At 43.3% G+C, this 25,447-nt stretch overlaps 1 protein-coding gene across 4 annotated transcripts in view; it reads right to left on the bottom strand.

Moving 5' to 3' along the window:
* Positions 1-9,423: 9,423 nt before the first annotated feature.
* HSDL1 (hydroxysteroid dehydrogenase like 1) overlaps positions 9,424-25,447 on the bottom strand; it is a 43,112-nt gene continuing 27,088 nt past the window's right edge. For all 4 annotated transcript variants that reach the window (XM_061593695.1, XM_061593696.1, XM_061593694.1 and 1 more), the window contains 4 exons: positions 21,406-21,639; positions 16,565-17,010; positions 12,994-13,221; positions 9,424-10,500 (listed from right to left, as the gene is read on the bottom strand). In XM_061593695.1, coding sequence (XP_061449679.1) covers positions 10,429-10,500; positions 12,994-13,221; positions 16,565-17,010; positions 21,406-21,625 — 966 coding nt within the window. In that variant the 5' untranslated portion in view covers positions 21,626-21,639 and the 3' untranslated portion in view covers positions 9,424-10,428. The remainder of the gene's footprint in view (positions 10,501-12,993; positions 13,222-16,564; positions 17,011-21,405; positions 21,640-25,447) is intronic.

Raw genomic sequence — 25,447 nt, 5'->3', positions numbered from 1 at the left:
GGACTTGTAGTCTTGGCCTGCGCTCGCTTCGAAGGGCGGACTGGTAGGCTGGACTACATTTCCCAGGGGGCATTTGGCGCGAGCGAGATTGTTGCGGGTCCCCTGGACGGTGGCCGCTGCAGTCCCGCCTGGGAAGTCAGGACTGCCTTGGTTTTCTAGATATAAACAGAAGTTTTTCCTCCTCTGCCCTTATCTTACGAGGCTGTGCTGGGGTTGGAAGTATCTGTCAATTTCGGTTCTTTCATTTTCTCCTTTTTTCCAATCGTAAATGCAACTCTCCACATTTCTGCAGCAATTTGCAATTAAAAAAAAACCAAAATATCCCCATGGAAGTTTTTCTTCAGCATTTTGGTGCGAATTTCTTCTAATAAGCATATTTTTGTATTCTCTTTTGTCTACAGTATGCATTATTGCAAGCAACCTCTCCTAATATAATGCATGTTTGTACATTATTTTCACTAATATATTCTTTTTTAAAGCACACTTTCCCCTAATATATGCATTTTTGTTTCATCATCATTGGTGATCACTCGTGGCAGAGTAAGATTGCCTTCCAGGGTAAGGTCTTTAACAGTATTGCAAAATTCAGGTAAGTGTGAATTTGGAAGGATGGCTGTGTCTCAGTTCTCATATTGCTTCAAAAAGTGCAGATCTGATGGATTTGACTTTAAATGCTCACTGAATCTAACTTCTCTCCAATCCCTAGGCTGTGCCTAAACTATGCCTCAACTGCACTGGGGAGAATAGGGTGCCTTGCTACTGGCCACCTGATAAAGGAAACAGACCCTATCATACATTTTTACATGCACAAATGATTTATTTGGAAGCCCCTATGGGCTAAATGCATGTGAGATGCAATCCTATGCGCACTTAACTGGGAATAAGCCCTACTGAACACAATGGATGGTCAAATACACGTGTGGATATTTGTGGTTTTTCATGATTTCTGCTCATTGTTTTAATTTATTTATGCTCATTTATTTATGTTATTATTTTATAGAATGATGCATTTAATATCACGTCCAGTTTGGTCCTAAGGCTCTGGACCTGACAAACCAGCCCCCAGCCCCCAAATTGTCACCTAGACAGTGGCAGACAGGCAGTGGCAAACAGGCCCAGCATCAGCAGCTGAGCTGGCATTGGTTGGTGCCCACTGGGGCTGATATGGCAGAAAGCAAGGAGCCCAACAGTAGGTGGAGTCAGAGCCAATGACAGGCACAGCCAACTAATTCTAGTTTGACTCGTCCTCCTCCCTGCTCAGTTCTTGAAGGAGGCAACTGGCAGGCACTGGGTTAAGTAGGAAAGTAGGCAGGTGGTGGCTGGTTGGGGGCAGACTGAGGTTCATGGGGTAGTACTCCATTCACCCTAATGGATCAACTGTCATGGATCTAAATAGAAATAGAGGCATAGGAGGCATGTCCATGGTTCCAGACGCTCATTTAATTTAAAAATGGATTATCCTTTTCAACAACAAAAGTGGTGCTTATTCCCAAGTAAATATGCTTACCATCAAGGCATCAAAAGCAAACGCCATTTTCTTCCTGTATTCCTAATGATACTGTGGTTAAAATGAGTTTAAAATGCAAAGCTTCACATGCTCTGAGTATTTTTTTTCTTTTTAAAATTGGGACTAGCAAGCTGTTTTGTATGTTTTGTGCTCTAACATACCAGGAATTTGCTGGACTCTCTTTGGAATTTGCTGCTACAGTATTTGGAACGGATCACATAGTCTGAAAGACTAAATGTTGGGATCCGTTGGACCAGGGTCCTTGAGGAAATTGAAGACACAGGCTTGCAGCAAAGGTAGGCCTTTATTGGTTACGTGCGCACGGTCAGTCTCTCTTGAGTGTGGTGGAGCGCTGCAACATGGCACTATTTGCCTGGGTTTTTTATACCTTCCAGGACAAAGACATTAGCATATCCCAATCAGGAAGCTACGCATAAGCATTACATAGATGTCTACAAGATTTTCTAGCCAATCAGGTAATATTCAGCAAGTTTCATACCAGCACATTTCTGCTATGAGCTAATACTTTCCAGTGCTAATCCTTCTAAGGTCTTGGAGAATACAGAGATGTTCAGTACTAGTGTTCTGTTCCCCTTACCTCATTGAGCCAGGCTGTCCCTAGTATACCATGCATACTAGTTACCATGGATACATTTGTGTTACAGGCAGAGATGTCAGTACCAAGGAGAGGATTTTTAGCTGGCCTGCTCTGCTATTGTAACATTATAAACCCTATAGTTTTCTAAAAGAATATATTTTGCTTACCGTTTGTATCTAAAAAATCCCAATTACTTTTTTCTAACATTTTCGCTTCTTGTTCTTCCCCAACCCCCACAACTTTCCCTCTGAACAATAGGAGCTTACTTAAAGCAGCTCTGGAAATCTTTGCTGAAAGGTTATTATCTGCAATAGTTAAATACAGCTATGAAAAATGTGAGTCCCCCGGTGAGGATAATTAGGAAAGGGCTTGAAAATAAAAGGAAGGGCAAGTTCGAAATCTCAACAACTTTGTTTATTACAAATAACAGCAACAAAATCCAAACCAATCAACTTAGAACAGTGCAATGAACAATGGTATCACCATACTTGAACCGTTCTCTGACATTCAGCTGTAATTGTAGCTTTCTAGATTTTCAATGGAAATCTCTGGATGGAAGAGAACAGAAGAAAAAAAAGACTTGAGTTATGTCAGTTTCATGTATTTATTTACCACATTTATACTCCACCCTTCACTCAAAGGTCCCAGGGCAGAAACACACGAAATTAAATATCTGACTTAGCAGCCAGGCCCACGCTTACAGAGCAGCTGGGTTCACTGTGACCTCCCTGGACTACCCTCACCGTTATCACTGACACTGGACCATCAGACCCCCTTCAGCAATCGCCATTTGGGGCTGGCAAATAATGTAGCTTGCAGTCATTATGCCTTCCCCACAGCTTATATGGTCTTGGTGCTGCTTTCGGGGGGGGGGCTGAGCCAGGCAGCCATTGTCTTTTATTTTCCAAGATGCAGCGCCTGATGTCAATGTGCAGTTCTACATTTTGAGAAGGAAAAGGTGGCAGCCCCTCCCCAGCACCCCTTCTCCCACTCAAAAGAAGCACTAATGTGTAAGTGGGGTGGAGGGGAGGCAACAGCAGCCTGAAGGGAATGGGGTGTGTGGGACCTATCAATGGCGCTTTTCCAAGGGTCCATTGAGCCTGGATCCAGGCCTGGGCAGGAGTGTCACTGTGACATCAAGAAAGTAGGACTTTAGGGGTTGGGTTTTATGGGATCCTGCTGTGGGTGGCATTCACTGCTTCCCAGTCTGCTGTGGGGGCCACCTCAGGGAAAGAGCCACGTTTGCTCTCGGTCAGGGCTGGGATTGCACGAGCCCTTGACTTGAGAGGTCTGTCTCATGCATGCACCTTGCACATGAGAAGCGGACCCTCCTCAGACCCCAGTTGTGGCTACTAAGAATGGCTTTATTTTGGGAAGGGAGTCCCACCCTGTGCTTCCAGTGGGTGGATGTTACCTTCTCTGTGCCTTGGCCACAGACTGGCTAGTTCTGGAGGGAGGATGATTTGCTGGAGAGGAAAGGAAATGCTGTATTAGATACTTAAAAAAGAATGAGTACAAGAGAACATGGCAGCCAAAACAAGCCAGAGTGAGGACGGGAAGGGAAGACTTGCCTCCATCACGGGCTACTTAGCCCTGGCCTTTTGCCCCAAAGGACCTCAGTGGGCCCTGTGGCTTAGGTTGAAGGGCAACTCCAAGGATGAGGGCAGGAAATGCCTCCTGAATAACCTGGCAGTGCCACATGATTAATCTTCCTGATACCAGACTTGAACAGGACAAATACTGTGAGAATATTTTTTGTGTCGCTTTGAGTGCCTCTGAAAGTAGCTATCAAGTGGGATAGAAAGAAAAGAAAGAAAAGAAAAAAAGGTGATATACTAACCTTCAGGTTGGGTATTTTTGTGTCATAGGCCAGCAGCATCACTTCTTTCACTGCCTGCTTTCTTTCCTCCTGCCTGCTACTGAGGAAATAGCATTTCAAGTCCTGTGGGAAGAAACAGCACTTCAAAATCAGGAGGCTGGTCTGGGTGAAAGAGGCAGATCACTGCCACCACCACCTACCATGAAATTTATCCCGCTAACAGAGAGAGATCCATTACTTCTTGTCCACAACTGTTCTAAAAGGGCCACATCCCTCCAGCTGATCTAGCCTCAAATCTAAGGTCTGCATTAGAGGCTTTCCCCTGGCTGCTCCTCTTGGGGGGCTTTGCAATGCAAGCTCCTTGTCTGTCACCACCAGTGTGGGATGATGCTATTTTGTGCGTCCAGCTTGCCTGCCAAGTGGGGGGCAGAGGCTGAGGGGTGCATGTTGGGTGATTCTGCTGACAAAACGTATGTCAGGTGGTAGCTTCACCCTGCAAGACTCTCCTTGGATGAAACAACCCTGATGCCATCAATACACTTACACTCATGAGCAGGCAGAGGGTCCTGGCATTTGGGGCTTCGTAGAGGAGGCCCCGAAGCATCAGATTTAAATGTTCTTCAAGGTCCTGATGGGGAAGACCATTGCCATCCCAGTGGGTCCATGGATTCAGGAGAGGAGAAGAGGAGAGAAAACAGTAAACAGATTTTTAGCAATGGAGAAACTGTTTCAAGTGTCTAAAGAAGCAGCCATATAAACGCAAGTCAAAATGCAAGACTAACGATTACCTCCCCTTCATGTTCCATTTTCTCATCACATACCGCTTGAAAGACCACATGTATAATAGATGACATTCTCTCGGTTTTATACACAGGCTTCATAAAGCTGGAGGGATAGAGAGGAAAGTGTCAGATTCTGCTGTGAATAAAGATTCACCACCACCATGCACCATCTGCTGAAAAAATAGCTTACCTCAATTTGAAGATGGCATCAACTGCCACTGGCAGAATATTCTTTGGGTTAGAAAAATTGTTTCAATTTCCTATGATGTCCTGAGAGAGACCAAAGAGCAGAAGACAAAAGTCACTTCCCCACAGACATCAGGAGGACTGCTCCAGTCTCAACCCCCAGGCTCAGGGGTTGATTTCACCTGGAATTGGCCATTCCATTCCAAATGGCTGCAGGGTGCCCCCCTCAGCCAGACCCATAGGTCTGCATTCCTCAGAAGGTTCCCCAAATTCCACCCCCAGGCCTCCCTCTCACTCCCTTGCTGGATTCCTCAGGCTTTTATGATGCCCTAGAGGAGACATTCATCCCTGGCAAGTTTCTGTAATTCGAAATAGTGAATTGAGGGGAGGGCTTCTCTGTATCTGAGACTGCAGAAGTCAGAAAACAGTGCGAGTCCTGGGACCAAGCACCATGAGCGGATGTTTCCCTGGGCTCCAGGGAGTTAGGGTTCCTATTGTTAGGGTTATACTACCTGCTCTTGTTATTTTCTCAAAGACTAACCTCAGGCGATTGGGAGATGTTCCTGGTCTGCCAAGAAGCTGCATTGGGAGGAGAAAGGAAGGATATGGAGACAGATTAGTTCATTTCTTAGTATTTGCCATGTTTATTATATCATGCTTCTTCCTGATCTTCCTGCTTCTGCTCTTTTCTGAGTCCTCTTACAGGGGTGGGGAACCTCAGGCCTGTGGGCCAAATGCAGCCCTCAGGCCTCTCTGTCTGGCCCTCAGGACTCTTGATATTTTCTTGATATTCTTACTGCTCTGGGATACATGAGCAATAGCTGTCCCCCATCCTATGCCCTGAGCTGCTATCCTAGCCTACTCCTTCCTCCCACCAACAGGAATCTCCTCACCTTTAGCCTCAGCTGCCTTTTTTTCCTCTGAGGGGGACACACTACTCCCCCTTCTCTGTATAAACTACCTCAATCACCTGAGCCTAGAACAGATGGGGGGGGGAAGGAGAGGCAGAAGGCTGTCACCAGAAATGTTATTTCGGGGAGATGGCCTTTTTTCCTCTTTTTGTATGCAGACACAGACACCAACCTGTTCTCCACAAGGACACAGTCTCTGGTGTGTCTGTCTTGTGTGTGTGCATGTCTGTGTGTAGCCCCTTTCATCACTAAGACACCCCATTTGGAGGGATTCCAACGTTTCCCTTGAAAGAAAAGAGAAGCGTTGACAGCCTGCAAAGGCGTCCTTCAGCACAATCTTTTTAGGAGAAGAGGGAGGAGGCCCCTTGGAGTGTCCTGGAAACATGAAGGTGCAAGAGAAGATGAGCATGAAACACTCTTGGCTGGAGCCAGAGTGACTGGCAGCAGGTGGTCTACCCAAATCAGACGGTAGAGGGAGAGTCCTCCTGGTCTCTGTAGCTCAGGAGGTGCTGGGCAGGCATCGAGGGGCCCATGAAGGGCAGCCCCTGGGCTCATGAGAGGAGTGGAGTGACTGGCCTAGGGAACTCGAGGGGGGGCAAGGCCATTGGGGGGAACCTGGGCCCTCCCCCCCAAATATAAATAGAAGCAGAAGAAATCCTACTTACATTTTAAACATGATGATGCTTCTCAGTCCCCCCAAGCACTATCTAAGCTATCTACCTAAATATCCCTCTAAACTACCCCACCCAGCCTCCTAATCCTAGCCCTACGCCTACACTTAAGCTAAAGATCTACAAAAATATACAAAGTACAGGCATCCCCCGCTTAACATCGCTTCACTTAACGTCGCCTCGCTATAACGTGCATGCTCCATACGCCTCCATACCCCGCTTAACGTATGCGTGCTTCGCAATTACGGACACTTAATGGCATGATGCCACTGCCATCTAGTGGCAATTGCAGTGTAGTACATACATAGATAATTGCTTCACTTTAAGTACATACATGCTCCGGTCCCATTGCGTATGTTAAAGCGGGGTATGCCTCTATATACAAAAATAGAAATAAAATATAAACAATATAATAAAGGAAAATAAAGAAAATGTAAATATAAACAAATAAAGAAAAGTATGAACAAAATAAAGAAAAATATAAAGACAATATAAACAAAAATATAAACACACAAAAAATCAAAACCTCCCTCTCCTTTGCTCTGCTCGCTAACCACCAATGCTCTCCTCAACTCCTCTCCTAGATCTAGCTCCAACACCTGGACATTTATGGTTGCCAACTTTTAAGCCAGCAGCAGGAGGTGTCACAAAGGAGGGCAGGGCCCTGCTACCTTGACAACCCACCTGCCTTGTTCCTGGGCAATGCTCCTCAGTCTTCAATGATGCTCCTTCAGAACTTGGAAGCGCCTGTTGTTCTGTCTGCAGCGCCAGCCTCCTGAAACACCTCTCTTCATCTTCGTATCTCTCCTTCTCTCATAAATCTAATTCTTCTTCATTAAGCAATATTTCGGAAGGGAAACCATCCTAACCTCCTTTTAAATAGTGGAAATCTCATACCTCCCAAGCTGAGAGACATTTATAGCATAGTATTAGACAATCTGCTTTGTAAGCAGAAGGTCCCAAATTCAATTTCCGGCATAGGTAGGGATGGGAATCTCCTGTCTGAAACCCTGGAGAGCTGCTGCCAGTCAGTGCAGACAATACTGAGCTCAAAGGATCAATGATTTGACTCAGTATAAAGCCCCTTCCTATGTATATTCCTATTTTGTCATTTATCCTAAGAGCAAGCAACCTTCTCCACAAGACATGAGGATTAATTCCTTTCTTTAACACATAATACAAAGATTTTTATAATAATGCAAATACAAACATATAATATAAAAGGAAGGGAACATTTTGCCTCTGCAATCAAGCCATTGGTGCTCCTCCACAATAAAATTATCTCCCACCCCCAGCAATTCCTATCCAGAAATGGCCTTCTGGTAGGGTGTCGTAACCCCTAAATTTAGCCTCATTTTATGGCAAATGGGAAAATGTATCCAATCATGAATCTTATTTCTGAAATTCATAATCATGTAGCCGTCTGCTCAAGAACTCTGAGGAACATGTGACTGCCATTGAAAATGACAGCCCAGGGTCGAGTTCTTCCCCTCCGGAATATGTAAGACAACTTTCCCCATGTCCCGGCATCTTTACGCCAAGCATTTCCCCACTTCTTCCCATGACTATTACTGATGTTGAGCAGGGAAGGGGAAATGCACATTGTCATGGGTAGGACACAAGGTGAGTTCCCAATCTGGTGCTTTGTGGCTGAAGCTGATGGGAGTTGTAGTCCAAAACATCCGGAGCATGTCAAATTGGTGAAGGCTGGGCAAAAGGTCCTCTCTCGGGGATAATGCTCAATTTACCCTCAAGATTTTGTTTGGCTAACTGAATCACAAACTCAAGGAAAAAGACAGCAAAATACTATTAGAGCTTTCCAAGAGAAATATATCTGCATTGACTCCCATTCAAAATCCCATAATGGCTTCTTTTCTTTCTCTTATTACTTTGGAATGTTGTTTCAGTAAAAAAAAAAAAACACCCATTAATTCAGTTCCTTGAGAACAGTGTGAAAACTAGGGCTGTGAAACTTCTGAATCAGCAGGGGAAAAACCAGCCCTCTGCAAATATCTTTGCTTCAGAGTCAGTGGCTTGGTTTGCGTGTCCCTTTAAACCATAGTTAAGCTTAACTATGGTTTAAGGTGAACCCAAACATGCTTGTGTGTAGTTGAATATCACAATCACTTTGCTCCTCCCGCTTCTCCTGCTGCTGTCATGCTGTCGGGAGCAAAGCCATGGTTTGGCTTAGCACTGCATCCAAACCTAGGTTCATGGTTTGCCTTTCTCCAAACAAACAGTGGAGACTGGTGGCTCTGATTTCTGTGCGGCAGTGAATCCACTCTAGGTTTTAGTCCAAATTTTCAAGGAGCTGTTGAAGGCCCCTTGGACAGCTCCTTAAAAGTTTGGACTAAAACTCAGCACCTATTCACTGACCCACTAACATCAGAGCCATGAGTCTCCACTGCAAACAAGCCATGAACTCTCATCAAGTTTATGGGGGAGAGCAGGGGCTACATCTCGTGGTTTGTGTGGAAAAGATAAACCATAGGCCCGCGTTGGGATGACATGCTAAGCCAAACCATGGCTTAGCTTGTAGCAGCAGTAGGATCTTCACTCCAGGAGCTTGCATGTTCATGCTAAGCCCGTCGGTGTTGCTGTATACCAGGTTTGTGGTTGGTTTTTAAGCGCACATACCAAAACAATAACAAAAAAGGTACATGCTAATTTACATGAACAGATGCAATTTCAGAAATACTTATAAACCCTTGAGTCTACACGCTGATTCAAGGCTAGTGCATCAGTTTAACATTTCTGTTCCCTTTTCTTCACCCCAGCCACTTCTTTGTGTAACATCTGGCCTGATGTTCTGGAGAACATGCAAGCTTGCTGCATTTTTGTGACATTTTGGTTGGTGCCAATAAAAGGTATTACCAAACTTGGATTTGGAAGAACAGTTTATATAATTCACAAACACATTTACCCACACACTGAATAGAGGCAGCCAAACACATTTGGGGAATTTAATATAATTCAAACTCTTCAAGAAGCCTCATACACACCTTGAATTTATAGAGCATCGTTCTTTAGACACGTTACATGTTATTGGGTATTTCTCGATGGACAGATCAGTCTTCCGGTCCACAGAAGACTATAGGTAAATGTTTTTGGTGGTCGTTCACAGCTCGATAATCAGAGCACCACAAAACGCACAGGCAGGGGGACATTCTAACAGACCGCTGGAGCAAGTCACTTAAAATCACTCCACCTAAAAGTAGCATTTGTTTCCAATTCAGAAAATAGCTTCAGATAGTCACATCACTTCCTAGTTTAAAAAAAAGTACTAACTGTACTACAAATATTAACAAGGAAGAAGAAACCAAGAATATGCCACTTGAAAAGCAGTACCCAATTTTGGTATGGATCTGCCAACCTGGTGCCCCCCCCATTGTTTTCTAGACTACAACTCCCATCAGCCCCAGCGAGCAAAGCCACTGTAGCCCAAAACATGTGGAGGGCACTAGGATGGCAGAGGCTTGTACAGAATGCTGTCTTTATGAACAGCATTACCTCTCTTTGCTGTCAGCTCTTAATAGGATTCAGTCCCAAAGTATCCTATTCAACTTTTTTTTTTTTAGCATTCAGGCCCCACAGGATTTTCCACTCATGTCTGAATCAGAAACACTACTGACAAGAATCAGTCAGTACTTTGTAGAAATCAGGACCTCACAGACATACAAAAGAACATCCACTTCCTAATACCAGATTGCCCGTTCATCACCTATTAGTCCTGATGCGCCTTACAGGAGGATACACACAAGATGAATGCCCTTAAAAAAAAAAAAAAAGATACATACTGTATATGATTATTATTTTTAGCAGACAAGGAAGAAACACATCCAAATGGTCTGGATGTTTGTAGCAACTGTCCAGCAAGGCTGCTAGATGTTATCTGTTCTCCAGCCGATACTCTTAATTCCGGGTTGTTGTGGTTTTGGCCAAGGTGGCAGCGTTTCACAAAAAGCAGCCCATTCTGCACGCTCCCCAAGCCCAGAGCCATTCTGGCAGGTACTGAGCAAAAAGGAACTAGAAGACAAGAGATGAAACACAGATTAGAATTAGCAAGTAAACGTACGCCTTTGGCCATAAGCAATAACAGGAATATGGGAATCTGCCTTAGACCGTTGGTTCATTCAGGTTAGTACTGTCTACAATGGCTGGCAGTGGCTCTCTAAGGTCTTAGGCAGGTGACAGTCCTCTCTTTACTTGGAGACGTGCCAAGGATTGAAAGCAGATGCTCTACCCTGAGCTAAGGCCCTTCCCCTAATAAAACTTCCAAGTATACACATAGGGACATTGGAAGCTGCCTTATATGGAGTCAGACCATAGGTCTATCTAGCTCAGTAATGTCTACAATGACTAGCAGCGACTCTCCAGGATCTCAGGTAGGAGGCATTCCCCACCTTACTCGGAGATGTGTCGGGGACTGAACCAGGAACCTTCCACATTGAAAGCGGATGCTCTATTACTGAGCTATGGCCCTTGCGCCCTCCAAAAATTAAAATTAATTAAAAAAAAAAAAGATTAAAAAGCATGAAAATGCAAGGGGGAACACAAACACACTGAGGTTTATACTTTATTTTTTAAACAAACTTTGGAGACGTTTACCGCTTGAGCAATGCATCTTAGAAAAAAAAGTTAAAAGTCAGTAAAAGTGAGAGAATTAACGGAATTATGCAAGCATTACTTGTCACTAACCAAGAGGAAAGTATGACAGTTAAGCACCTATATTCAACTGGTGCAGAATGCTGTCACTAAAACCTTGATGGGGGGGGGACAAAATGCTGGAATCATGTGACCCCCTTATTGTATCAGCTTCACCGGCTTCCAGTACATTTCCAGGTGCAATTCAAGGTGCTGCTTATTACCTGTAAAGAGTGGGGGGGGGGGCTGAATCTAGCTGGTGGGCCAGATCCTTACCTCCCACACACCCTCATGAGCTAGTCTGACAAGTGAAGATGCCTGATGACCCAATGATGCCAGATGACTTGTTTTCACCTGACAAGGCTGATAGTTGGGCCTTGCACAGCACCACACAAGTCCCTTTGGCCCAGCCGTATTTTACCTGTTGCACACCTGATGTGATAGAAAACCTCAGGTATGGGCCAAATGGGACCCACCTCTGCTATAAAGCTTCTGAGAATCTGCCTATCCCTTTATAAGATCACCCTTGCACCCTCCTTGCATGGGCTGTTGCCTTCTGAGGCAAGACAGATGGCAAAGTGAGAGTTGGCATTCTGTATGTGGAACTACTTGCCACAAGAAGTTTGCTATTCTCCTCCTCCGTGTTCTGTAAACACTGAAAACTGAAAACTTTCAATTGTCCATGGGTGCTGAACGCATTGAGCACTGCTCTTTGGGTGCTTGGTTCTTTGCTACGCTGGCTGGAGCTGATGGGAGTTGTACTCCAAACAGAATTGATAACTTGTATGTTAATGGCTGGATAACTGTCATTTTTAAGCTTCCTTTTATATTTGTATAAATTTATATTTGAGCAACTTCCTTTACAGAGGTGTGGAAAAGCAGGGTGTAAATGGTTTTGAATAAATAAAAATACATGCAATGCAGCACCAACAGCAGCAATAGGTGCTCTAGGGCAGGTGTGGCTAAACCTCTGGCCCTCCAAAAATTGCTGAACTACATCTCCCATTATCCCTGGCCATTAGCCATGCTTACTGATGGGAGCTGATGGGAGTTGTAGTTCAGCAACATCTGAAAGGTCAAAGGTTCCCCACACCAGCACTAAGAGTTGCATTTTCCCCCACCAGCAAAATACTCCACAAAGGACCCTAGTCTGTGGGCTCCAAGTCAAAAAAGCTTTAGAAAAGAAAAGTGTGTTGGTCTATAGCAGGGTTGGAGAACCTTTGGCCCTCCAGATGCTGCTGAACTACCACTCCCATCATCCCAGGCCATTGGCCGTGCTTGCTGAGACTGATGGGAATTGTAGTTCAGCAACATCTGGAGCACTGTTCTTCACCCTTGAGTTCCCAGATGTTATTGGACTACAACTCCCATCATCCCCAGAAAGCATGGTCAGTAGTCAGGGATAATGGGAGTTGTAGTCCATCAACATCTGGGAATCCAAGGTTGAAGAACACTGATCTGGAGGGCCAAAGGTTCCCCAATCCTGGCCCACAGCATGCTGAATTGTACACGCGTTGCAATGTAAGAACAGCGCTTTGCTTTCTGCTTCTTTACATTTTGTTAGGACAAGAGAAGTACTTATAGTAATATAAAATAAATAAAACAAAACACTGCAATAAAAACAAAAAGTTGCAATCAAGTAAAACATTGCAATAAACAAAACAAAATATTGAAATAAAATAAAGCAATGGTCAGGCAACATGAATGGCATTGTCCAGAGCATTAGCTGGCAGTCAACACACATTCCAAGGTCCTGTGCTTGCTTTTGATTCAAAAGCCCCATTAAAACCAATCCAGGCTGTGCGGTTCAACAGCTGTTGCCTGTAAACGTCAAGAGAAAATTTAATATAGAAGGCATTGAATTAATGACATTACCAGGATTGAATGTGGCCAGTACCCTGTCGTCCTTTTGGATAATCCAAGGGTGGTCACAGCATGATGAGCGTACTCGTCAGCGGAAGGCACAAAGAAACTCTTTTTGGTGAGCGTGGAACTAAATTTTGTCAGGTTGGTGGAGATGAAGGATGGAGTTAAGCTCTGAACAAAGATGCCTTTGGGAGCATACTCATAATGAAGTGCTCGGCTGAAATGGTCCAGGTAAGCCTGTTGAGGTCAAGAGCACAGACAATTAAGATTCTCTGGTATTAAGAGCAGGTGTTAGCTGCTTAGACAACACCTTTCAGCTGAGAGAGACACACACAAGGTGTAACATGAATGGTGTATTGGATACATAAAAGGGTTGTGGGATATTATAAATTGGATATTATATGAGAAGTAGGCCTAATAGCTGCATTTTGTTCTCAGTTGTAAATGAAAACAGACATAGAGTTATGCGAGTTTTGTTTAGCAACACTGCTTGAAGGTGATTTATTCCTGCTGGAGATAAGAAGCCGTGAAAAGCCTCAGCTCCTGAACTGGATGACCCTCTTTCCTGGGAAGTGGGGGGGGGGGGGACAGAGCAAATGCCTATTTGCTGACAGCTTCTAGAATGAGAAACACCTTAAAAATCCTGCCCAGAGGAAACGTTCTCAGTCCTCTTCTCTGGAGCAGAGCGCGCAGCTGCCAGGGACCCAAGGGCCCTTTTGGGGGTGACTCCCATTGCATCATTTGGGGATCCAGGCAACATGGAAGGGAGGCTGCACGCTTTCTTTGATCTCATGTAATCAAGTGGACGTGTTCACTATTAGGATCCTCAGATCTGTTTGGATGGGGCTCTGAGCGGATCAACCACCCCCAGGCCGAGAGAGTTGACTAAGGAGCAAAGAACAAGTGAACACACACGCACCCCAGCTCTGTAAGTCTAGCTGACTGGCCATTTGCAACTGGCCATTTGCAACAATAATTGTTTTAGTGCAGCCTTTCCCAACCTGGTGCCCTCCAGATGTTTTGGACTACAACTCCCATCAGCTCTAGCCAGTGCTTGCTGGGCCTGATGGGAGTTGTAGTCCAAAACATCTGGAGGGCACTAGATTGGGGAAGGCTGCTTTAGCATATTTAGGCTCCAATCCTATGCTCATTTATCTGATAACCAGTCCCATTGAACTCACCAGGGCTTACTTTTGAGTAGGCATGTATAGGATTGCACTGCCAGTCTCCTTTACAGATGTACACTAGCACTTTACAATTCAATGAACAGAGCAAACCTATTAACGTCCACTCAGAAGTAAGCACCATTACGTTCAGAAGTAAGCACCATTACGTTCAGTGGTGCTTGCTCCCAAATCTGCAGCCCAAATTTGTAAAGTTGCCTTCACAACAGCAAAGCGAAGGTGAGTTAGAACGGTGAAGCCAACACATTCTTGACCTTTGATGGGCAGCAGAAAAGCTGCCACCACTGCTTCTGAATCTTTTGGATTTCATCTGTGTGGCCTGTCGTCCATTCTGAGCCACAGTTGTATGAGTCTAATTTGATCCTGCAAAAGACTTTACAACAGGAATGGGGAACCATTCTCAACCCAGGGATCTTAATTCCATTTGGGTCACCTTCTGGGGGGCCCATGCAGGGCTCGAGACAGAAGTGGGCACAGCAGGCTACACACATACCCCTCTTCATCCCCATCCAGACAATCATGAGATATTATCAGAGTTCAAGGATGCATTTTGGGCAGGCAAGACACTCAAGGAGAGTGCAAAACAGGGCTGGGGAGGAGTATGGCCGGGGAAAGTCCCGAAGGCCAGAAAGAGGCTGCTTTCACACATGGGGCTTACTGCATCAGTTTTGTGCGTTAAAATGGTAGTGCTCCTGTCCCACTATCTGACCTGTTTCATTAAGGAAACACGGCTTTTTTGGCTGATATATCAGCATTTCATCTTGGTTTTGTCCCTTGCCCGTTATACACATGTGCACTGTAGATCCCCCACAATTTACTGTGCCAGTTAGCATCTGGACACAGGTGTGTGTGTGGGAAAAGGAGGGAGAGGAATCTGCTACCCGTGCCTACGCCAGAATACTGATACAATTTTCATCAGGGAAAAAAAAAGGCGAAAAATTTGATGCTCACCTAAAGAGCGGAACACATTGCATGCCGGGATGCCTGTCAAGTGAGCCGCTGCAGCTAGTGCAAAACTCCCATGATTTTCTGGGTTCCCAAGCTTGCAAATTGATTTCATTTCTGGAATCTTTTATCATGGAAGTGAGCGCTAAACTTCCATTAGATTACCAGAACTAGCTTTTGTGTCATATGAAAGATTAAATAAAATGTGCAAATTATCAGGTAAGAAATCATCAGAATAACAATAAAGCACAGTGTGAAATCAGCCAGAGAGATCTGGAGGCTGCATTTGGATCCCCGGCCTGAGGTTCCACATTCCTGCTTTAAAATCTACTAGTCTTTATCCACAGAAACAGAGAAACATTTCTATGGAGAAAGGATAACTATCTACCTTTTAAAAATAATGATTCTGATAAGAACCTTTCAACCCCAGCAGGTCAGATTGTTATCTCCCTGGTCTATCACGGGCCAAGTTTGACAGCTGGGCAGAGGTGCCCACCTGTCAATCATCTGATCTTGCAATGACATCAGGGGAACTTTTCCCCCCTACTCAGACCCTTAGTTCTTCTTCCGAGGCCCTTCTCCAGCTCCCGCCCCAAAGGAGGCTCGGAGGATGGTGACAAGGGAGAAGACCTTTTCAGTTGTGGCTCCCCAGTGCGGTCTGCCTGATGCCTTCACTGACATCTTTTCGGCACCAGGTAAAGACTTATCTTTTTTCCCTCAGGCATTTGATAGGTTATGATGTCGTTGTTTGTGTTAGCGTGCTGCCAAAGCTGTCTTTGGGTGTGGGGTGTGTTATTTTATGGTATAATACTTTTATTTTGGTTTTAACAACGTTGTAAATCACTTGGAGACCTACGGGTAACAAACAACTACTAAATATAACAACAACAATAATAGCAGCAGCAGTCTGCAGGGGTCTTCAGAAACCTCTCTCAAAGCACTATCTTGCCCTGTGTTTTGAACAGGACTTCTCAGTCAGCTGATTGTCAGATCTTCAGATGCTCCATTCAAAGAGCAGGGCAAGATGTGCTTTGAAAGGGGCTTTGCAGGCACCACCGATCATATAGGGGGTGGGTGTCAGGCAGGTGGGTGTAGGTTGGCCAAAATGGCCTCGGGGACCAAATGGGGAGGCCTGGCAGACCTACTTATGAGAGCCAGTATGGTGTAATGGTCAAGGTGTTGGACTAGGACCTGGGAGACCTGGGTTTGAATCCCCACTCAGCCATGAAGCTTACTGGGCAACATTGGCCCAATCACTGTTTCTCAGCCTAACCTACCTCACAGGGCTGTTGTAAGGATAATATGGGGGGGGGAGAAGCATGTACTTTGAACTCCTTGGTGGAGTTCAAGGTGGGATATAAACAAATAAACAAAAAAATAGGCTCACAAGCCAGAGCTTCCCCACCCCTGTGATAAGAGTACAAGCATATGTTTTACATTTTGAAATTTACCTTGGAAGCCGAATATGCCGCCATCAGTGGGGTAGGGTGGCAACAGGACAGAGAAGAAACATTCACAATAGCACCTTTCTTTCTCCTAAGCATTCCTGGAAGCACCATGTGCACCATCATATTAGCTGCCCCAATATTGATGTTGATGAGATCCCAAATTTTATCCTCTGTCAAATTGGTAAAATAATCCGGGTGATCATAGAACACACCAACACTATTCACTAAAATGCCAGCTTCCTTGTCCATCAGGGCCTTCTTGATGGCAGGACAGATCTCACGGCCTCTGCTGAAGTCTGCCACAATAACTGCAGTTTCAACTTTGTAGGAATCCTCTATCTCTTTGGCAAAAGCTTCCAACGTCTCCTTGTTCCAGCTAATTAAGATGATATTCACCCCACGGCTTGCCAGCTCTTTCGCATAGGACTTCCCAATGCCTGAGGTGCAACCTGGAACAGATCAAGAGAGCAATGAAGATCAAGAGGGCCCTTATCCGAAATGCATTTACACAGAGGCTGTAAAGGGGTATGCATAAAATGGTTTTTTTATTCTCTGGTACCTATTAGTGGAGTAGAGTATGAGAGCCTAATTGCAAAGATCGCTGGAAAGCAGCCTTTTTGCTGACCCCTATTTTAGGATGACCAGAATTATGATGTACCATATTGTGATAATAATAATTAGATAATATATAGTTTTAATTGGCATGATATTTTTGATCAAATACATGTTGGTACAAGCCTGAAATTTGTGAAAATTGGAGGAAAGCATTAAATTCTTGTATAAACAAAAAGGGAGCATTGTAATACATGCCCTTAGTGACAGAGAGAGCTGAAAAGGGGTTTGAATAAAATGGTTTATTATTTTCTGGTTCATATTAATGGTGTAAAGTATGACAGCCTAAATGCAAAGATCCCTGGGAAACAGCCCTTTCGCTGCCCTTGTTTCAGGATGTAGATTATTATAAATAATCTCAATAGTGTTACAAATACACTACTGCATGAATTCCTTTGTGGGATAGGCTGCAACAAATTTAGAGCAATGGCTCTACAAGCAGATGTTCACCACTAGAACTCTCTGCTACTGTAGAATCAGCAGCAAGATTATTTTAGGAGTTTTGTATATTGGTGCTACCCTCTTGCACTGTAGTGAAAGCAACACATTCCTAGATTCAAACACATCATAGGAAGGAAAATTGGACAAAAAAATACGAAAGGAACTTGGAAGCATATCCTAGTTTAAATATTTAAAGTTTGGAGGAAAAAAGACAATGTGATGTGTTCCTTTCCCTCCAGACTTGATTGCTTCCATGTATTTCAAATTCAGAACTTTATGCAATTTGATATCCTTTCAGAATAACTTCTTTTCAGGTATTAAGGCTCCTTCTGGGAGAAAGGGCAGGGTTAAATTTAATTAAAGACAAGTTTAAATGAACTTCTGGTATAAAACAAAAGGGAGCGCTAACAGACATTGTAATAAACGAGCGGAGCTGTAAAAGGATATGCATAACTTTTTTTTCTTTGCAAAATATGTATTGCACAAGCGTTTCAATTTAAAGCCATCTTTTACAACAGCACAAATCCCTGTGCATTGCTCAAATCAGACTTTTAAAAACAACTTTCACAGAAGTGAATGGCATTACAAAAACAGAAACTAAGGGAGCAATCCGACTCGCATTAATGTCAGGCTGAGGGGAGTTGGATGCAGTGGATCTGCAGCTGAGCCATCTGGGTCCCTGATCAGCCAGGCTATGCTGGCGTAAGTCTCGTGGCCTGGCTCAGCCAGGGCTCAGCCAGCTGAGCCAAGACCAGCGTAAGCGAAGCCAGCGTAAGTTCAGAGAAAGGCACACACCAGCGGCGTGTCGGGGGAGGAGCTGAGGTGAGGAGACTTAGGCCACATCCAGTTTGCGTTCAGCGCGCTTCTGCAGGTCCCAATTCAGGCAAAAGTTAAGCTGGGAAAAAGGTTGGTCTCAGAAAATAAATACAAGAGAAGTTAATGGAGAGGGCTTACTCTCCGGTAGGGGTATTTGGGGGAGCAGGCTTTACTTTCTGGCCCTTGTGTGCAGCTCCCAGCTGAGCTGACATTCAGCCAACCCAGAGGCTCCTAAACGGCAACTGGATGCAGCGGAACTTTATGCCGGCTTCTCTTGCTCCAGCACAACTTATGCCGGCTTCCCCTGAGTTGGATTGCTGTGTAAAGTTCAGCTGGATGAAATGTGCAAACATTTAGACCACCTTTTCATTGCACTTCACTATGATTCAGCCCGATAGTTGCCCAGCCTCTACACTCCTTCTATTGTCCTCTCTTTCCTTCCAACGCAGAGACCGTCCCATCCTTTTTCTCCTTAGCTTCTTTGAGGAATGGCTGCAGCTCAGTGATAAATCACATGCTGTGCCTACACAAAGGATCCCACATTCAATCCCTGGCATCTTTAAATAGGGCTGGGAAAGACCTCTGCCTGAGACCCTGGACAACAGTGCCGGATTTAGACACAAGGCACAGCTTAGGGCCTCAGATCACGAGAGGCCTCTAAATTAAATGTTTTAAAAATACAAACTTTCAAGTTTTACAAATGTGGTTAAAAAATACAGGAAACAAGGAAAACAGACTCGAAAACAGATGTTACTGTGATATGACAAAAATATACTCAACAGAGACACAACTGTTTATCACATCAAAGGTCCTCAGCCAGGTGTCTACTCCAAGGGAAGCTCGGAGGATGGCAACAAGGGAAAAGGCCTTTTCAGTGGTGGCCCCCAAATTATGGAATGATCTCCCTGATGAAGTTCACCTGGCACCAACATTGTTATCTTTTCGGTGCCAGATCAAGACTTTCCTTTTCTCCCAGGCATTCTATCAGCATGTGCTAAGCTCTGACCCCAGGTCTTTTATCTGGTTTATCTGTGCTTCATGGTTTTAAACTCTGTATGGGTTTTTTTTTTTAATTGTATATTTGTTTTAATGTTCAATGTTTTTAATTTTTGTAAACCGCCCAGAGAGCTTTGGCTATGGGGTGGTACATAAATGTAATAAATAAATAAATAAATATAATATTGGGTTTATAAATCTCTGCAGAAATAACTATAATTGATATCAAAAGTTCATTGAGCAAGGTGTTCATAAGCGGTCAAACGCCACCAGGACAGGTGAGGTGCAGTGTTAACACATTCTTGTGGCAACGCTATGGGGGCTCTTACATAGCTGAGTACAGATGTGGGGAACCTTTAGCCCTCCAGATGTTGCTGAACTACAGCTTCCATCATCCCTGGCTGTTGGCTGTGCTTCGTAGGGATGATGGGAGCTATAGCTGAGCAACATCGGGAGGGCCAAAGAGTCCTCACAGGTGGCTTAGGGCCTCATCATGCCTTCATCTAGTCTTGTTGGGGAGTCACTGCTAGCCAGTGTAGAATACCAAGCCAGACGGGCTGAGAGTCCAACTCAGAGTAAGGCCGCTTCCTACATTCTCCTCTCCTCTTGTTTCCCTTTCCCCCTCGTTTCAGTCACATCTCTGCCTCCCTCCACTTCAGTCACCAAAGATCCAGTATTTTCCAACAGTGTAAAACTTCAGCAGTTGGGATGCGTCAAGAGCACTGTATGACATCAGGGCATTTCAACCCAGTGATTACAGGCGGCTCACAGAAGTTGCATTGCCCCCCCCCCAATAAGCTACTGGACCAGATTTAAGGTTTTGGTATTGACCTATAAAAGCCCTAAACAACTTGGGACTAGGATAACTGAAGGAGTGTCTTTTTCCCTGCTGCCCGTCAGGGGTCACCAGTCACAAAATGGCTGCCACGGGGGGCCTGGCATAACACAAAATGGCTGCTATATCTAAAAGAGCAGAAAAGGAGGGCCACAAAATGGTGTGCGTATGCCTCCCATCAACACCTGCTTCCCAATCAATAGGGAAAAGGCAACTACGTCAGCCACAGCTACACTTACTCACAGGGAGAAGCTCTCTGCACCTCTCATCTGTGCAGAAAGGAAGGTGCTGGGCGAGTGTCCAATCCTGGCATCCAATGAAGCATGGCATCTCTGATGCAGCAGTCTCTTGTGATTGTGGATTTTTGAGAGGATATTTATTGAGACCTTTCACTATAAGAGCGGGGCACGCTGGTGCCCACAGGAACCAGGATGGCAACCCCTTCCCTACAGGGTCATTACAATCAGCTGAAGAGGCTCTCCAGGTTCTGCTATATGGAAGTCTAACTAGTGACTACTAGAGAGGGCCTTTTCTGCAGTGGCACCTGCTCCATGAAACTGTGTTTTCTCTCAACTTAGGTGAACAACCACTTTAATGACATTTAGGCATCTTTTGGAAAACACATTTGTGCTTCCAGGTTTTCATTGGTGCTTGATCTCAGTATTATTATAATTTTAAGCATTCCCTAGTTCATCAGTTGCATTTTCATCCTGTATTTTAATGTTTATTTCATCCTTAATTTTTATATGTATTTTAATATTGACATACTAATATATTTCTGGATGAGCATGTTATGGATGTTGTACTGTCTTTGTTTTAATTTTTTCTGGTTTAAAATTTTTTTATGCATTGCACTGCACTTGGTCAAGTTGCTTTGAGACTTTTTTTACTGTATGAAGGGACTGATAAATGAAATGAATAAATAATATTGCTGCACACTGCCTCGAGACTTGACATAGGAGGCGGGATAGAAATATTTTTCATAAATGGAATAATAAATACATACTTTACAGTCAACAGCCCATTAAGCAGATTTTTGGCTTGAGGATAACACGTACCCTTTCAAAATACTGGATTTGTGTTGTCTTCAGTGCAAAGGGCGGTTGTGGTAAAGCAAATCACTGCTACAACATCCGTCTCTTACCTGTTACAATAGCCCAGCTTCCATACAGTTTGACTAAATCAGCCCTGCTGATCAGCCTAGGAATGAAATGCAACCTAATGAGGGTGTAAATGTCGCTCACAACAGTGAGGCAGGTCTTGGCTGTGTAGAGGGCTCCAATAATCGCCAGAGTCTCTATGTAATAACTGCAGGACCGTTCAATCTCTCTGAGCAGGAAGGAAAAGCTGTCCACAGCAGCCATGGCAAATCAGATGTCTGGAAGAGAGGGAGGGGAAGCAAGAGATATTGATAGGGAAGAAAATATTTGCTTATTTCCCAACGGATTTGCATCTGTAATTTGAAAGAGGTGGAGAATGTAATCCATTATGTAAATGATGGCCCAAGGGAAAAAATTCTTAATACTTTGTCTAGTTTAGCCACCTACTCTAACCAAGAAATTATCTGTCTTCTCCTAGATGTTTTTCCGTTTGTAACATACAGAACAGCACTGTTTGCTATAGCTGCAACGAAGCTCCAAACAGAACAAGTATAGTGCAGCAGGCCATGTCTGAGATTTTTTTTTTACTGTATTGCGTTTTTATTTAATCATATTGTATTTTAACTTTCTTACTTATTGCTTCCTTTCACTTATACTGGAAATTTCTGAGGTTTATTTTTGAAGTTGTCTAGTACAATAAATTTGTTGACGATTTAGGATGATGTTTATTTGTTGTGCTGTATCCTGCTCAAGACCATTGTGTTATCCTCACAACAACCCTGTGAGGTAGCTTAGGCTGAGAAAGAGTGACTGGCCCAAGCTCATCTGTTGAGCTTTTTATGGCCGAGAGGTATTTGAACCCAGGTCTCCTCAGTCTTAGTCCAACACCAGTACTGGCTCTCTACTATATTGTAGGGGACTGCCTATAACACAACTTCCCATAGCTGAAGCCTGGACAGTGTTGGGTCATCAGATCTGTGCCAGCTTTTAGTAGTATTATTATGACTTCCAGTTACTTCAAATCATTTTAATCTTATTGTTTAACAAATTAAATTATCAATTGCTAACTAAAACCTCTGTAGTTTCTGAAGGAAAAGTGTGGGAGGGGATAGCTTTTTACAAAAGATACCAGTCACTGCTAGAAGAAAAAGCTATTCTTTGTGTTTTCTTTTTTCTTCCAAACAATGTACCAGAACCAAAATCACCATAAACATGCTCTCAGCTCCCCTACCTAAAGCAGGGGGTGGGGAACCTTTTGAGTTCCAAATGTTGCTGAATCAATACTCCTATCAGCGCCAGCAAGCAAGGCAAATGGCCAGGGATGATGGAAGTTCAGCAGCCTTAACAAACTTCAGTTTCCAGGGTTTGGGGGGGAAGTCATAAAAGGCCACAGCTCGGTGGTAGAGCATCTGCCTTGCATGCAGACGGTCCCAAATTCAGTTCCCAGCATCTCGGGGTAGAGCTGGGAGAGACTCCCTACCTGAAGAGCTGCTGCCAGTCAGTGTAGACAATACTGAGCTAGATGGGCTTATGGACTGACTTGGTATAAGGCAGCTTCCTATGTTAACACTATTTTGCAAGAGGGGATCAAATGCATACTGGAACTTCTGGTTTGTACAATTAAAATGGGTTAAAGTGCTAGATGGACCAATGCTCTGATTCAGTGTAAGTCTGTCTCCTATGTTCCAGTTTAATGGGCTTCCATGGAAGTAGTTTAGATAAGACCAAGGGTTATTATACCTTTTTGACTAACAGAGGAAAGAGTGTAATTGATTATATATTTATATCACCCTGTCTTTTATGGCAAGTTGTCAATTATGAGACTAGAGAGCGGACAGAGAGTGATAAATTTCCAGTAATAATAACCATCCTAACAGAAAGTGGGCTCAAAGTTAATTATTTAGCAAAGCCATCTACAGGATAGAACAATAGTAGTCTGAATGGTCATCAGATCTAGAACAGGAAATTCACCAACTCCTTTTTTTTTTTTTCAATAATTTTTATTCAGATTTTCATAAAACATACAAGACAAAATCATAAAACATTCAAAGACAAAAAACAAAATCAAAAATAGTTAAACAAAAAGAAAAAAAGAAAAAAAAAAAAAAGAAAAAAAAAATAAAGAGTAAAATATTGACTTCCCATTTGTCAAAGATCAAATCAGTTATAAGTCTATAATATATAACAATCCTGTCTCTTAAGTCATATTATAAAATCACTTTCCTCCAGTAGTTATCTTACTTAATCATCAAATCTCATAAACATTACTTTAATCTTTCCACAAAAAGTCAAAGAGAGGTTTCAATTCTTTAAGAAATATATCTATCAATTTTTTTTTCCAGATAAGCATATCGATTAATCCATCTCATTACTAATTATGATAATCTTGTTGTCATAACCATAGTCAAAATAAACATTTCAATTAATCCATCACATCAGAATCTGTTAGGTTCAATAATTTCAGTAGCCATTGTTCTATTATCCCTATTAGTTCCATTTTCCATCTTCCATCTTCAGTAGTCTTGTTAAGTCCAGTAATTTCAGTATCCAATCTTCCATTATCAGTATTCCATAATAATCTTGCTGTCAAAGCCATAGTCATATAGTAAGAGTCTGATGGGAATTACCTCTATCCCAAATATTTTCTTGCCATCCATTCTGAATAGGTTGCTGAAATACTGCTGTAAAATCATATCTCTGTTCTTTTTTTCAAAATACACTGGGTCATCTCTTGAAAGTTTTTCCATTGTCACATGGCTGCAGTTAATTCCATAGATTTTCTCTATATTGGGCTCCATCACATCATTCCAGTCCAGAAGATTATCCATGCCATTGATAACTTTATCTCTAGAATCTTCATTAATTTCTTCAGAGATAACATTGAGTTCCAAACAATAGATTTTATTTCTAAAGTCCATAGACTCCAAATCTTGTTCCTGTTCCACGTTTGTTCCAATCTCCGGGATCTCCTCTCTCACAGGGACCCCTGTTCCAGTCTCCAGGGTCTCCTCTCTCACAGGGACCCCTGTTCCAGTCTCCAGGGTCTCCTCTCTCACAAGGACCCCTATGTCTTTAATCTCCTGTGTCTCCAAACAATAAATTTTGTTTCTAAAGTCCATAGACTCCAAATCTTTTTCCTGTTCCACGTTTGTTCCAATCTCCGGGGTCTCCTCTCTCACAGGGACCCCTTCCAGGGTCACCTCTCTCACAGGGACCCCTATATCTTTAATCTCCTGCTTCATTTTACTCAATTCAATTTTCAGCTCCTTACAACCCTGTCGCAGGTTTTGTTTCGTTATCTCAATCTCATCCATTATTTTCTGAAACATAGTTATTTCCAGCTTCTCAGCCACTTTCTTAATTGCCATTTTAAAAGAAAAATATAGGAAAACCACTTCTTATTTCAGCAACAATTGGGTTAATACTCCAAACTTGGTGACATCACAGTATAAACAAAGCAGACAGCCTTATCTCTCCATGCTAAAGTAAACAAAATGCAGTTCCCAGGATCGAAACAATTAATGGCGGTCGTCAGAAAACAGATTCGTCAAAATAAAATAAACCAAAAAGAGAGTAGTCTCAGACAATATAATATTCTTCAAAATAAAAATCTGGAATAGAAATCCCTCTTCTGTGTATATCTTTAGAATGCAAATCCAGGACAGCTTTTTGCAACAAAAACAGATATAAGCTATTAATTAGTGAGTAGCAGAGAGAAGTTATGGCTCCCCAGTGAGATGTCAAAAACCGATCAATCTGGCAAATCTCTTTTAAACAGCAACAATTTAAGTCAAGTAAAAGAAAAATATAGAAAGAAGGGTGCTTGCCTGTTAGTGCGTTCTCTCTTAGAAGATAAGATGAACGTTCGCTTTTCCAGATAGAGCTTGTTGTTAAAAATCCGTCCCACCTTCGTCGGCTGGACCTCGTCCCATAAATTAATGAGATCTGGTCGTCCCAACAAAAATAGGCTTTGAGGTTAATCTCTTCGTTTCTCCCTACCCGGGAGAAGTTTAATCAGTCAAAAAAAGAAAAAATCTGACTGATATATCTGAATAAGCTTCTTTTGAGGCAGGAGCCCGTCTCAAA

Source organism: Rhineura floridana, chromosome 13 (assembly GCF_030035675.1).
Source record: "Rhineura floridana isolate rRhiFlo1 chromosome 13, rRhiFlo1.hap2, whole genome shotgun sequence".
NCBI lineage: Eukaryota > Metazoa > Chordata > Lepidosauria > Squamata > Rhineuridae > Rhineura > Rhineura floridana.
This window is presented reverse-complemented; position numbering and strand designations above follow the sequence as displayed.